General features: G+C 51.0%; 2 protein-coding genes across 3 annotated transcripts; both read right to left on the reverse strand.

The window, feature by feature from the left end:
* Positions 1 to 487: 487 nt before the first annotated feature.
* UBXN1 (UBX domain protein 1) lies at positions 488 to 3,587 on the reverse strand. 2 transcript variants are annotated; one of them, XM_003828492.5, is made up of 9 exons: positions 2,843 to 3,587; positions 2,668 to 2,721; positions 2,473 to 2,579; positions 2,318 to 2,387; positions 1,906 to 2,097; positions 1,760 to 1,811; positions 1,497 to 1,613; positions 795 to 987; positions 488 to 627 (listed from the first exon to the last, which is right to left on the reverse strand). In XM_003828492.5, exons 1-9 carry the CDS (start codon positions 2,899 to 2,901, stop codon positions 578 to 580), a joined length of 894 nt encoding a protein of 297 aa, XP_003828540.1. In that variant the 5' UTR covers positions 2,902 to 3,587; the 3' UTR covers positions 488 to 577. The 2 variants fall into 2 exon arrangements, with proteins under 2 accessions (XP_003828540.1, XP_008952147.1); XM_008953899.5 differs by lacking the exon at positions 488 to 627 and having other exon boundaries at positions 691 to 987; positions 2,843 to 3,077.
* A 6,565-nt stretch (positions 3,588 to 10,152) lies between these two features.
* Positions 10,153 to 13,873, reverse strand: LRRN4CL (LRRN4 C-terminal like). The gene is made up of 2 exons (XM_034932800.3): positions 13,176 to 13,873; positions 10,153 to 12,263 (listed from the first exon to the last, which is right to left on the reverse strand). Exon 2 carries the CDS (start codon positions 12,256 to 12,258, stop codon positions 11,542 to 11,544), a length of 717 nt encoding a protein of 238 aa, XP_034788691.1. The 5' UTR covers positions 12,259 to 12,263; positions 13,176 to 13,873; the 3' UTR covers positions 10,153 to 11,541.
* Positions 13,874 to 13,993: the final 120 nt, after the last annotated feature.

The following is a 13,993-nucleotide window of genomic DNA, read 5'->3' on the forward strand; positions in this document are numbered from 1 at the left end:
GCAAATCACAAGGTCAGGAGTTCGAGACCAGCCTAGCCAACATGGCAAAACCCCATCTGTACTAAAAATAGAAAAAATTAGCTGGGCGTGGTGTTGGGTGCCTGTAATCCCAGCTACTAGGGAGGCTGAGGCAGGGGAATCGCTTGAACCTGGGAGGCAGAGGTTGCAGTGAGCTGAGATTGCGCCACTGCACTCTAGCCCAGGCAACAGTGCAAGACTCCGTCTCAAAAATAAAAATAGAAAAGCAGCAGCAGCTGGGCTTTTATTTTGTCTTACCATAGGAGTAAAAGGTGCCATCCAATGTAGTCTCCACCCCTTTTAGCACCTCTCCTCCGCAACTTCCCCAGCAGTTAATCAGACCCAGAGATTAGAAACAAGTGTCTTTGTTGGAAACTAAAGATGAGGAAGAGGGTCTACTGTTCCGTTTTAGCCTCTTCCTCTGCCTTAGTTTTGTCCCTCCCAGCCATTCAGGAAGGAGTCAGGCATGTACAGAACTCAGGGTCTATTTATTAGGAAGGAGATGTCAGTGCTTTATCAAAGATGAAGGGGTCACAGAGGGACGATGGGACAAAGGCCCTCAGCTGGGACATTTCTTGGCCACAATGAGAACAGCAGAAGGCACGAGTCCTGAAGATGGAAGAAAACAGGCTTGAACCACAAGGATACTTGGTTTTTGCTCCCAAAATTCCTGGCCTTGCACCATGTTCACAAAGCCCCTTCTCTTTGCATCCCTCCTTTTCCTAGGCATGCCTCCCTACTCCCCCAGGTCCTGGTTTCTAGTCTTGCAGCCATACCCAGCTCCTGCAGAGGCCGCTCCATGTCAGCTTCTGAGAAGGCCCGTCTGGGGAAGCCACTGAGCAATTGCACAGGGTCCTGGCCCCCACCTAGTTCCTCCCCACGGTGGAGCTCCACATAGAGCCTCACGGCTGCCAGCTGTTCCCGGGCCCGGAACGTCTGGGTCAGTGAGGTCCCATCTGGCAGCCTGACCTAAAGGGCAAGGGAGATACTCAGTATTGTGGGCATCAAAACTGAATGAGGTGCCCAAGTAAGGAAAAGAGCTAAAGCTGGGCCCCCTTCTTCTTAGATTGAACCAGCACAACTATTTAAAGCACCAAATGAACAGCCACTTAGGCTCCGCTTTACTAAGTGCGGATGAGAGACTCCCAGCTCCCTCACAACCTAAGAAAGACAAGGATAAGATTATACAAAAGAATCTGGATAAATACCACATCACCAGATAGCTACATAATAAACCAAATAAAAACATGAACAAGTAAAAGGGTAACTGCTGAGTAAGAGAGAGGTATGGGTTTAAATACGACTGGGGCAGGTGAAATTTGATACCTTTCCTAAGAGTAGAGATAGGATTTCAAAAGTCATTTACAAAGAAGGGAGAGATTTGGCAAAGGGCACATTAACTGAAAAAAGCTCTGAGCTGGGCACCTTAACAGGCAACGAAGGGGTCCCAAGAGGAAGATAGGAATTAGAATCAGTACCTGTATGCGACACTGGTCATACTCCCGCTTGGTGGGAGGCTCCTGGCTGGGAGAAGAGGGAACAGGACCTGGCTCTGGTGCCACTGGGGGTGGCTGAGAGCCCACACTGCCACCATACTAAAGGGCAAAGTAAAACAGTCAATCAGGTACTCACCCATCCTCAGGTGAAACAGATCATATAAGCCCATGCTTTCCCTCTGAAGCTGGAAAAGATTTACTAACCTGCCCACTCCATTACCCGTGGCGTCTTCTCAGTCACCTACCTTCTTGGCTCTCTCTGCTTTGTCCCTCTCGATCTTTTCTCTAACTCTTTGTCTGAAATGTAGACAAGAAGAAATTAGGTCAGACATCAACAAAGCAAATCTTGATTTCTTTCTCATCTGCTATCCATCATTTCCCCTGCCCAGACCTGGCTGCTAACTCCTCGGCCTTTTCCCTCCGCCTCTCCTCAGCAGCCCGGCGCATCTCATCTTCCTGTAGCCGCTGTCGTGCTGCTGACAACTCTTGCCCTTGTCTCCTGCGCTGCCGTTCCCGTTCCAATGCCTCCCGTTCCTCTCTTTCTTCACGCTCCCGCTGCTTCTGGGCCACCAGCTCCAACATCCTGTGTTGCCGAGGGAAAACAGTTCAAGAGAAATGGACAGAGTGGTAAAGTGTAAAGTTTACAATAAACAAAATTAGGCGACATATATCCCAAAGTAGATTAAAGGAAAAGAAAATGCCAAGAAAGAGGAAATGTGGAAAGGTCAAGGTTCTTTGACCAGACGTGTACTGGGGAGAGATGGAAGACGACCCTCAGACATGTGAGATTGTTGTTACTGTACCTCTTAGTTTGTTCCTGTCTTTCCTCTTCACTCAAAACGGGTTTGCCTTCTCCGGCAGCAGAACCAGATCCTACAAACAAACAATCGGTATTATTATCCCTTCAGATTCTCCTTGGACCCTCCTGAAGAATCACACCGTGACCCTCAGTCAGGACCTTCAAGGCCGCCTTGCTCTGAGGAAGTGGGCTCCCGTCCCAGGATATGTCCAAGGGGAGTCTCTAAAGGCTCGTCCACATCGGGGTCGTCTTCGTGCTCCATCAGCCTGGCAGGGAAAGTGGGCGGGGAGGTTAGCTTTGAGGCTGCCCCTCCCGCCAGCCCCCAATTCTCTGCCACCCGGGACGAGCGCTTACCAGTCCATCGCAGCCTCAATGCCCTGGTTCCCTGTGAGGGCCAGAGCCTTCTCCCTGGGGGCAGAAACACCATGAATAGCGCCCACGAGCCATGGTGACGGTCAGGCTGGGGCAAAGGCCGAGACAGGTCCGCGACCCCCCACCCCCGCAGGCCGGGGTTGGGGAACTCCCTTACGCGCGTCCCCTGGGGAAACCCATCTCGATGAGACTCTCAAGAGCCGTCAGCTCCGCCATGGCGCCGACACCGCGGCTTCCGCGGGGACCTGGTGTGTGACGAGAAGGAGGGCGGGAAGGGTCAGCGCGAGGCAACCCGCCCTCGACACCCGCCGACGGGCGCTCGCTCTCTCACCCGGCTCTATAGCAGCCGGGAACACCGACGAGAAGAAAGCCGAGGGGAAGCGGAAGTGCCGGATCTGTTTGGGTCACGTGGGGGCGGATGTCGACGGGTGCCGCTGAGAACCATAAAACTTCTGGCCCTGCTGCCAGGACTTTCCGTGGGTGGGAACAGGGAGGCAACCCACCAAGCCAAGGCGCCAGGCTGCTGTGGGGAAGAAAGCTGGTGCGGCTCTGAAACCCGTGGGCGGAATGAAGCCAGTTCCCGGAACTTCATCCTGCCTCACCCTCCTTAGAAATTAGAAGGAATATGGTCCCTTAGCGCAATGCTTTGGGAAGTTCTTTGGCAATGTTTGCCAGGAGCAGAAGAAATGTGCTTGCTCTTTGGCCCACTCATTCTCCTTAGGGAATTGAGCCATCCTCTGCCTGACTGCCAAAGGGATTTTTGCAAAACACAATCATGTAGTCCTGTCCTCACCTCCCTGCTTAAAAATCCGTGACACTTCCACCATCTAGGACAACTTACTTTTTTTTTTATTTTTTTATTTTTGAGATGGAGTTTCACTCTTGTTGCCCAGACTGGAGTGCAATAGTGCAGTGGCGCGATCTCTGCTCACTGCAGCCTCCGCCTCCCGGGTCAAGCATTTCTCCTGCCTCAGCCTCCCGGATAGCTGAGATAACAGGCGCCCACCACCACGCCCAGCTTTTTTTTTTTTTTTTTTTTTTTAAGAGGGAGTCTCGCTCTGTTGCCCAGGCTGGAGTGCAGTGGCGCGGTCTCGGCTCACTGCAACCTCCGCCTCCTGGGTGCATGCGATTCTCCTGCCACAGCCTCCTGAGTAGCTGGGATTACAGTCCCACGCCACCATGCCCGGCTAATTTTTGTATATTTAGTAGAGACAGGGTTTCATCATGTTGGTCAGGCTGGTCTTGAACTCCTGACCTCATATGATCCACCTGCCTCGGCCTCCCAAAGTGCTGGGATTACAGGCGTGAGCCACCACACCCAGCTATTTTTGTTTTTGAGACAGGATCTGGCTCTGTCACCCAGGCTGGAGTGCAGTGGTGCAATCTTGACATACTGCAACCTCAGCCTCCTGGGCTCAAGCGATCCTCCCACCTCAGCCTCCCAAGTAGCTGGGACTACAGGCACATGCCACCACACCCGGCTAATTTTTCTTTTTCTTTTCTCTCTCTCTCTCTCTTTTTTTTTTTTTTTTTTTTTTTGAGACAAAATCTCACTCTGTAACCCAGGTTGGAGTGCAGTGGCACAATCTCAGCTCACTGCAACCTCTGCCTGCCCCGGGTTTAAGCGATTCTCCTGCCCGAGTAGCTGGGATTATAGGTGGCTGCCACCGCGCCTGGCTAATTTTTGTAGTTTTAGTAGTGACGGGGTTTCACCATCTTCACCAAGCTGGTCTTGAACTCCTGACCTCATGATCCACCCACCTTGGCCTCCCAGAGTGCTGGGATTACAGGTGTGAGCCACCGCGCCCGGCCTAATTTTTCTATTTTTTGTAGAGACGGGGTTTCGCCATATTGGCCAGGCTGGTCTCCAACCCCTGAGCTCAAGTGATCCACCTGCCTCGCCCTCCCAAAGTTAAAGGCGTGAGCTACCATACTCGGCCATCTGGGACAACTTAAATGCTAGTGGTCTGACTTCCTTCTGCGCACACCTTGGCTTTTTTTGCGGGGAGGGGGGTTAGAACCCCCTCTCAAGTGGAGATCACAATAGCACCTACTTTGGTGCCTGGCAAGGCAGAGTATGTAAATGCTGGTAGTTATTGTGCAGTTTCATCACCCACCACTTGAGGGTAAGCTGTGCATATTGCAAACCAGACTTCACCCTCCTCTTGGCCTGTGCACCGACCAGTCTCCGCCTAGGATGTCCTGTCTCTTCACTTAGTGAACTAACTCCCAGGAGTTTTTCAGGATTCAGGGTTTGCCTTCTAAGAAAAGCCTGCTTTGATCACTGCTGTCTGCCTTCCAGCTACAGTATTTAACCCATTAAGCATTTATCCCCGCTGCTGTGAGTCACTGTTGATTACTTTGTGCGCCACCACTACCCGGGCTGTTAGATTCCTGAAAGTGAAGCTCACTTTAAATGTTTATTAGAAGGTAGAGTAATAATTACAATAACAGTTACTGATATTGATAATATATGCACTAGAGACTTGTGTGTGTGTGTGTGTGTGAGACAGGGTCTCACTTTGTTGCCAGGCTAGAGTGCAGTGGTGGGATCTCGGCTCACTGCAACCTTTGCCTCCCAAGCTCAAGCTATTCTCATGCCTCAGCCTCCCGAGTAGCTGGGATTACAAGCACCCGCCACCACATCGGGCTAATTTTTGTATTTTTTAGTAGAGAGGGGGTTTCATCATGTTGGCCAAGCTAATCTCGAACTGCCTCGGCCTCCCAAAGTGCTGGGATTACAGGCGTGAGCCACCGTGCCCGGCCTACTAGAGAATTTTGTATGATTAATCCATATTTAATCATCACAACAATCCCTATGATGTAGAAGCTATTTTTAGTCACAAAAAAACAGACTCAAGGCCAGGCATGGTGGCTCACGCCTATAATCCTAGGACTTTGGGAGGCCAAGGCGGGTGGATTACCTGAGGTCAGGAGTTCGAGTCCAGCCTGGCCAACATGGTGAAACCCCATCTCTGCTTAAAAAAACATAAAAATTAGCCGGGCATAGTTGCAGGCTCCTGTAATCTCAGCTACTCAGGAGGCTGAGTCAGGAGAATTGCTTGAACCGAGGAGGCGGAGATTACAGTGACCCGAGATCGTGCCATTACACTCCAGCCTGGGCAACAAGAGTGAAACTCTGTCTCAAGAAAAAAAAATAAAAAAACAAAATACAGACTCAGAAAGATGTTTTTTTTTGGCCAGGCACGGTGGCTCACGCCTGTAATCCTAGCACTTTGGGAGGCTGAGGCAGGCAGATCATGAGGTCAGGAGTTCGAGACCATCCTGGCTAACACGGTGAAACCCCTTCTCTACTAAAAATACAAAAAATTAGCCAGGCGTGGTGGCACACACCTGTAATCCCAGCTACTTGAGAGGCTGAGGCAGGAGAATCACTTGAACCTGGGAGGCGGAGGTTGCAGTGAGCCAAGATTGTGCCATTGCACTCCAGCCTGGCGACAGAGTAAGAGGCCGTCTCAAAAAAAAAAAAAAAAAAAGGAAAGATGGTTTTTTTTCTGAGACAAGGTCTGGCTTTATTGCCCAGGCTGGAGAGCAGTGGCACAATCTTGGCTCACTGCAACCTCCTTCTCCTAGGCTCAAGCCATCCTTTCACCTCAGCCTCCCAAGTAGCATGTACCACACCTGGCTAACTTTTGTATTTTTATTATAGTAGAGGTAGGTTTCTGCTATGTTGCCCAGGCTGGTCTCGAACTTGTGAGCTCAAGCCATCCCCTGCCTTGTGCTGGAATTACAGGCATGAGCCACCATGCCCAGTGCTGGAATTACAGGCGTGAGTGCTGTAATTACAGGCGTGAGTGCTGGAATTACAGGTGTGAGCCACCATGCCCAGCCAAGATGAGATAATTTACCTAAAGTCACAAAGTAAATAACAAAACTAGGATTCAACCCAAGGCAGTGTGTGTTCTCTAAACCACTATGCTATGTTGCCTCTCCACGGTAGAGTGACAAGCATGGGCTTTATTTTTTTATTTTATTTATTTATTTTTTGAGACAGAGTCTCCATCTCAAAAAATGAAATAAATAAATAGTAATAATAATGAGATAGTATGACCTCTCGTTATTTGTAAATAAATGAATGCTAAGGAAGGCCGGGCACGGTGGCTCATGCCTATAATCCCAGCACTTTGGGAGGCTGAGGCGGGCAGATCACGAGGTCAGGAGATCTAGACCATCCTGGCTAACACAGTGAAACCCCGTCTCTACTAAAAATACAAAAAAATTGGGCGTGGTGGCAGGCGCCTGTAGTCCCAGATACTCAGGAGGCTGAGGCAGGAGAATAGTGTGAGCCCAGGAGGCGGAGCTTGCAGTGAGTGGAGATCGCACCACTGTACTCCGGCCTGGGAGACAGGGACTCCGTCTCAAAAAAAAAAAAAAAGGAAAAAAGGCACAGGGTATTCACTGCAGTGTTATAACAAGTGTATTCAGGATAACATATGTATTCTTTTTTTGTTTTTAGAGATGGAATCTCACTCATTGCCCAAGCTGGAGTGCAGTGGCACAATCTCAACTCACTGCAACCTCTGCCTCCCTGGTTCAAGCGATTCTCCTGCCTCAGCCTCCCGAGTAGCTGGGACTACAGGCACCCGCCACCACACCCAGCTATTTTTTGTATTTTTAGTAGAAATGAGGTTTCATCATGTTGGCCAGGCTGGTCTTGAACACCTGACCTCAAGTGATCTGCCCACCTTGGCCTCCCAAAGTCCTGGGATTACAGGTTGAGCCATTAAGTCCAGCTGGGATAACATAGTATTCTAAATTTATTCTAGAGGTTCTATAATAGAATAAATTTTTTTTTTGAGATGGAGTCTCACTCCGTAGCCCAGGCTGGAGTGCAGTGGCGTGGTGTCGGCTCACTGCAACCTCCACCTCTTGGGTTCAAGCAACTCTCCTTTGTCAGCCTCCCAAGTAGCTGGGACTACAGGCGCCTGCCACCACACCCAGCTAATTTTTGTATTTTAGTAGAGATGGGGTTTCATCTTGTTGGTCAGGCTGGTCTCAAACTCCTGACCTCAGGTGATCCAGCTGCTTCAGCCTCCCAAAGTGCTGGGTTTTAGGCATGAGCCGCCATGCCTGGCCTTCTTTTTTTTTTTTTTTGAGACACAGTTTCACACTTGTTGCCCAGGCTGGACTGCAATGGCGTGATCTGGGCTCGCTGAAACTTCCACCTTCTGAGTTCTTTTCTTCTTTTCTTTTTTCTTTTTCTTTTTCTTTTTTTTTCGAGATGGAGTCTCACTCTGTCGCCCAGGCTGGAGTGCAGTGGCGTGATCTCCACTCACTGCAAGCTCCGACTCCCGGGTTCATGCCATTCTCCTGCTTCAGCCTCCCGAGTAGCTGGGACTACAGGTGCCCGCCACCGCACCCGGCTACTTTTTTTTGTATTTTTAGTAGAGACGGGGTTTCACCGTGGTCTCGATCTCCTGACCTCGTGATCCAGCCGCCTCGGCCTCCCAAAGTGCTGGGATTACAGACATGAGCCACTGCGCCCAGCCCCGCCTTCTGGGTTCAAGCGATTCTCCTGCCTCAGCCTCCCGAGTAGCTGGGATTACAGGCGTGCACCACCATGCCCAGCTAATTTTGTATTTTTAGTAGAGACAGGGTTTCTCCATGCTGGTCAGGCTTGTCTTGAACTCCCAACCTCAGGTGATCCACCAGCCTTGGCCTCCCAAAGTCCTGGGATTACAGGCATGAGCCACTGCCCCCGTCCTGATTTTTAAATTTTTTGTACAGTTAAGGTTTTGATATTTTGCCCAAACTGGTTTTGAACCCCTGGTCTCAAGCGAGCCTCTTGTCTTAGCCTCCCAAAGTGTTGGGTACAGGCATAAGCCACTGCACTGGGCCATATTATTCAGTATTAATTGAAATTTGTATGTGTTACTTTTATCTTTTTAAATTTTTTTTTTTTTTTTTTTTGAGACGGAGTCTTGCTCTAGCCCAGGCTGGAGTGCAATGGCGCAATCTCGGCTCACTGCAAGCTCCGCCTCCTGGGTTCACGCCATTCTCCTGCCTCAGCCTCCGCAGTAGCTGGGACTACAGGCACCTGCTACCATGCCCGGCTAATTTTTTTTGTATTTTTAGTAGAGACGGGGTTTCACCATGTTAGCCAGGATGGTCTCAATCTCCTGACCTTGAGATCCGCCCCCCTCGGCCTCCCAAAGTGCTAGGATTACAGGCGTGAGCCACCGCGCCCGGCTTAAATTTTTATTTATTTATTTACTGTTTTTGAGATGGAGTCTTGCTCTGTCTTCCAGGCTGGAGTGCTGTGGCATGATCTTGGCTCACTGTAACCTCCACCTCCCTGGTTCAAGTGATTCTCCTGCCTGAGCCTTCCGAGTAGCTGGGATTACAGGTGCCTGCCACCATGCCCAGCTAATTTTTGTATTTTTAGTAGAGGCAGGGTTTCGCCTTGTTTGCCAGGCTGGTCTTGAGCTGACATCAGGTGATCCGCCCTCCTCAGCCTCCTCCTCGGCCTCCCAAAGTGCTGGGATTACAGGTGTGTGCCACTGTGCCCGCCTTATGTGTTACTTTTTTTTTTTTTTTTTTGAGATGGAGTCTCGCTATGCCGCCCAGGCTGGCGTACAGTGGCGTGATCTCAGCTCACTGCAGCATCCGCCTCCCAGGTTCAAAAGATTCTCCTGCCTCAGCCTCCTGAGTAGCTGGGATTACAGGCACATGCCACCAAGCCCAGCTGATTTTTTGTATTTTTAGTAGAGACGGGGTTTCACCGTGTTAGCCAGGATGGTCTCGATCTCCTGACCTCATGAGCTGCCCACCTCAGCCTTCCAAAGTGCTGGGATTACAGGCGTGAGCCACCGCACCTGGCCCATGTGTTACTTTTATAATTAAAAAAAGTTAGAATGGCCTGTAATCCCAGCACTTTGGGAGGCCAAGGGGGGTGAATCATTTGAGCCCAGGAGTTCAAGTCTAGCCTGAGCAAAATAGTGAGACCCCCCATCTCTATAAAATATATACATATATATTATTTAAAAAGTTATAATATCCACACAGGTAAGGATTATACTGTGTAGTAACACAAAACAGACTTTTCTACATTCGCTTAATTAAAAAAAATTCCAGGCCGGGGGCGGTGGCTCAGGCCTGTAATCCCAACACTTTGGGAGGCCGAGGCGGGTGGATCATGAGGTCAAGAGATCGAGACCATCTTGGCCAACATGGTGAAACCCCATCTCTACTAAAAAAATACAAAATCAGCTGGGCGTGGTGGTGCACGCCTGTAGTCCCAGCTACTTGGGAAGCTGAGGGAGGAAAATCAGTTGAACCCAGGAGGCGGAGATTGCAGTGAGCTGAGATCGTGCCACTGCACTCCAGACTGGGCAACAGAGTGAGACTCCATCTCAAAAACAAAAAAAAATCAAAAGTATGTATATTACTCTGAAAAATGGGTGTGTGGACAGTGACTTGAAAGGAATCATAAACAATAAAAATTACTTCCTTTTAAAGGTCCTTTAATGTTGTTATAGTGGATATGCAATAAACACAAATGGAGGGTAAAAGTGGGGGAAAATTCCTTGGTATTACTGTCGTTTTTGTTTTGTTTTACCTAGCAAGAATATAAACTTATTCTCAAAATCCCACTGAAGCCACTCACAGTGACAGAGCCATTTTGAGGGTGCATGACATGGATCAACTAACTACAAGCAATGGGCCAGTGGCCTGATTTGTAAGGCCCACAAACTAAGAATGGTTTTTACATCTTTTTTCTTTTTCTTTTGAGAGGGAGTCTTGCTCTGTCACCCAGGCTGGAGTGCAGTGGTGCAATCTCCGCTCACTGCAAGATCCGCCTCCCGGGTTCACGCCATTCTCCTGCCTCAGCCTCCGGAGTAGCTGGGACTACAGGTACGCACCACCATGCCCGGCTAATTTTTGTATTTTTAGTAGAGACGGGGTTTCACCGTGTTAGCCAGGATGGTCTCGACCTCCTGACTTCGTGATCTGCCCGCCTCAGCCTCCCAAAGTGCTGGGATTACAGGCGTGAGCCACCGCGCCCGGCCGGTTTTTACATCTTTAAAGAAGGGGGTCTGCCTGGGCACAGTGGCTTATGCCTGTAATCCCAGCACTTTGAGAGACCAAGGCGGGTGGAGTACCTGAGGTCAGGAGTTTGAGACCAGCCTGACAACATGGTGAAACCCCGTCTCTACTAAAAAAACACAAAAATTAGCCGGGCATGGTGGTGGGCGCCTGTAATCCCAACTAATTAGGATGCTGAGGCAGGAGAATCGCTTGAACCCAGGAGGTGGACGTTGCAGTGAGCTGAGATGGCGCCATTGCCCTCCAGCTTGTGTGACAGAGGGAAACTCCTTCTCAAAAAACAAAAAACCAAAACAAAACAAAATAAAAAATAAGGGCGTCTGGCTATGTTGCCCTGGCTGGACTGGACTCCAACTCCTGGGCTCAAGAGATCCTCCCATTTCAGCCTCTGGAGTAGCTGCTACTATAGGTTCGCATTACTAAGTCAGGTCGTTTTTACATTTTTAAATGGTTACAAAGGTCATATAAGTACCCACATAATAATATCCTCCATTTTATCCTCTTAAACCGCAAAGGTTACATTATTTATTATCTGGCCGCTTAAAAAAAAATTGGGGGCCCCTTTCTATTCCTTCCCAGACCTCAGCCAGGAAACAAAGCGCCAAGTACCGGACCTAAACAAGCGCTCAGCCCTGAGAACCATGACTCCGCCGTGGCCCTGGAGCCTGGGGCTGGCTCCCAGCTCGCCGTCCAGCCCTCCCTGGAGGCAGCGGGTTTTCCTCTTTCCCGGGGGCCAGGCTGAGCGCCCCAGGTGGGGCTGTCTGTGCCCGAGATGCCCCCAGGCCCCTTTCAGAGCGCCCCTGCGGCTCGGGCGGCGGCTCGGCGCGGGCAGCCCCAGCGATCGCGCAGGCAGAAGTGCCACACCAGGGCGGCACAGCTTAGCAGGGCCAGGGCCGTGCCCACCCCGACGGCCGCGTGGACCAGAGTGCGGGGGTTGGGCGGCACCGCAAGGCGGCTGCAAGGCCCGAAGGCAGGGATGTCGGCCCCCTCGGGGCCCTCTCCTCCAGCCTGGGGCACGCGGCTTGCCCCGGCCTCGTTAGCGGCCACTACGCAAACGACATAAACGCCCCCTGGCTTCAGCCCCTTCAGTTCGGCTCTGCGGACCGTAGCGTTCAGCTGGGGCCCCTTCTGCGCAGCCTCGCTGCCGTCCCAAAGCAGCAGCCAGTAGTGGAGGACCGGGGAGAAGGGGGCACACCAGTGGACCACTGCGCGGCCCTCTTCGGCCGCAATGCGCACTTCTCCCATGCGCGGCGGGTCGGGCGGCTGGGCAGGGCTGGAGAGTCCTGGGCACAGGCAGGCCGCCGGCCCGACCCTCTGTAGCTCCTTGCAGGGCACCTGCAGGTGTCGGCAGTGGTCGTAGTCGCAGGGGACAGCCGGCAAAGGCGGCCACGCCGTCTCAGTCTCTTCTGCCTCCTCTTCTTCAAAGTCTTGAGGGGCCAAGGGCTGAGCTCTGGGAACCAAGAAGGTCACGGCCAGGAGCCACAGAAGGCAGGGAGAGCCCAGCATGGAGACTGGAAGGGAAGGGGTGGATAGATAAAGCCTGTTCAGCCCAAAAGCCTGCCATGCCCTCTGCCTGGACACAACCTCTGGAGACAGGAAAATGCAACTGGGGATCAGAAGAGGAAAGAAGTTGGAATGAGGCAGACACACTCATTTGTCAACCAACTTCTGAGTCCAGGCTGTGTGCTTGGTTTCAGACAAAAAATAAAACATGATCTGACACATGAGACAGATGCATGATCAGCATGTGTTAAGTATTAGAAACAGTTAATGAATAAACAAAGTGCTGAGGGAGAGAAGAGGAGGACATGATTTACTTAGCCCAGGGAAGAACGGTAGGATATTTACTAGCTGCCACCCAGAGAAAAGATCTAAGCAAAACAAGTAACAAAGCCGGGCCCTTAGGCTGATGCCTATAATCCCAACACTTTGGGGAAGTCAAGGCAAGAGGATTGCTTGAGGCCAGGATTCCAAACCAGCTGGGGCAACACAGAGAGACCCCATCTCTACAAAAATTAAAAAGTATTTAAAAATTATTAAAAAGTTAAAAAACATTAAAAATATACTGCACATGCCTGTGGTCCCTGCTACTCAGGAGGATCACTTGAGCCCGGGAGTTCAAGGCTGCAGTGAACCATGATCGCCCCACAACACTCCAGCCTGGGTGACAGAGTGAGACCTCAACTCAACAAAAACATGTATCCGTCAGTGACACAGGCAAAAACCCAGAAAGGAGACAGAATTGAGAAAAGAGAACAGAACGGAGAAATATTGTAAGCACAGCTATATTTTTTGAAAACAAGAGAAAAAAATAGGGACGCTGGAATCCTCCCTCCCCACCTGCTATCTGTGCAAATCCTGTCCAAGGAGTCCTGGCCCCTGCATGCCTCCCTCCTCCTCTCTGGCCCATAGCAGCTCCTCACCAGTGGGTAGGCCTTGATGCAGCGGGAATCCACCAGCTGATGTCTGTGGGTGTTAGGCTGAGGGATCCCCAAGATCTCAGGCTGTGCTGTCAGGTTGTATCTTCAACTTCAATGCCGTTTGGCTGGAAGCTTTTATAACCTTCGACTGTGATGTCACCACCTAGCTCCCCTCCTCCTCCCACCTCCCTGGTGATTGCCAAAAAAGAGGGCTGCTCCCTTCAGAGGGACTGAGTCACGGGGCCAGGGATGGGGAAAGCCACATGCAATGGTTTCAGCTGGAGCCCAGGATGCCTGGGTTCTGGAAAGGGAGTGGAATGTGGAAAGCAGCCAGGAGCTTAGAATCCGAAGGCTGAAGTCATACAACGGGATAGGGAGGGGAACATAGAAGGCGGCCACCTGGCTGATATTAGAGGAAAACAGCTGCGAACAGCACGGGCCTGAGCCGCAAAATGCTGTTTTGGTAAAAATCATACCACATCCATGGCAGTCATTTCCTGTCTTCTGCCTCCCAATGGACAGAGAAAGGGAGGAAGGGAGGAAGGGAGGGGTGCAGAGGGGGCCAGAATGATGTCTCCCAGCTCTGCAGACCTGCCCTACACCATCCCCCTCCTCTGGGGGAGATGAAAGTCACATGCAGGGAGTGGGAAAGCTTGCTAGGGGCCAGGATAGCTTCTCCCTCCTTGGACTTCCTAGGCTTATGAATGGAAACATCTGTGCTTAAAATAGCCCAGGTCTGGAGGCCTTCCCCTGGACAAGAAGACCTCCCCTCTAATGGTGGAAAGTGAGAGATGCATGGGGGACACAGGGTTTTCAAATGG

Source organism: Pan paniscus, chromosome 9 (genome assembly GCF_029289425.2).
Source record: "Pan paniscus chromosome 9, NHGRI_mPanPan1-v2.0_pri, whole genome shotgun sequence".
In the NCBI taxonomy this organism is placed as follows: domain Eukaryota; kingdom Metazoa; phylum Chordata; class Mammalia; order Primates; family Hominidae; genus Pan; species Pan paniscus.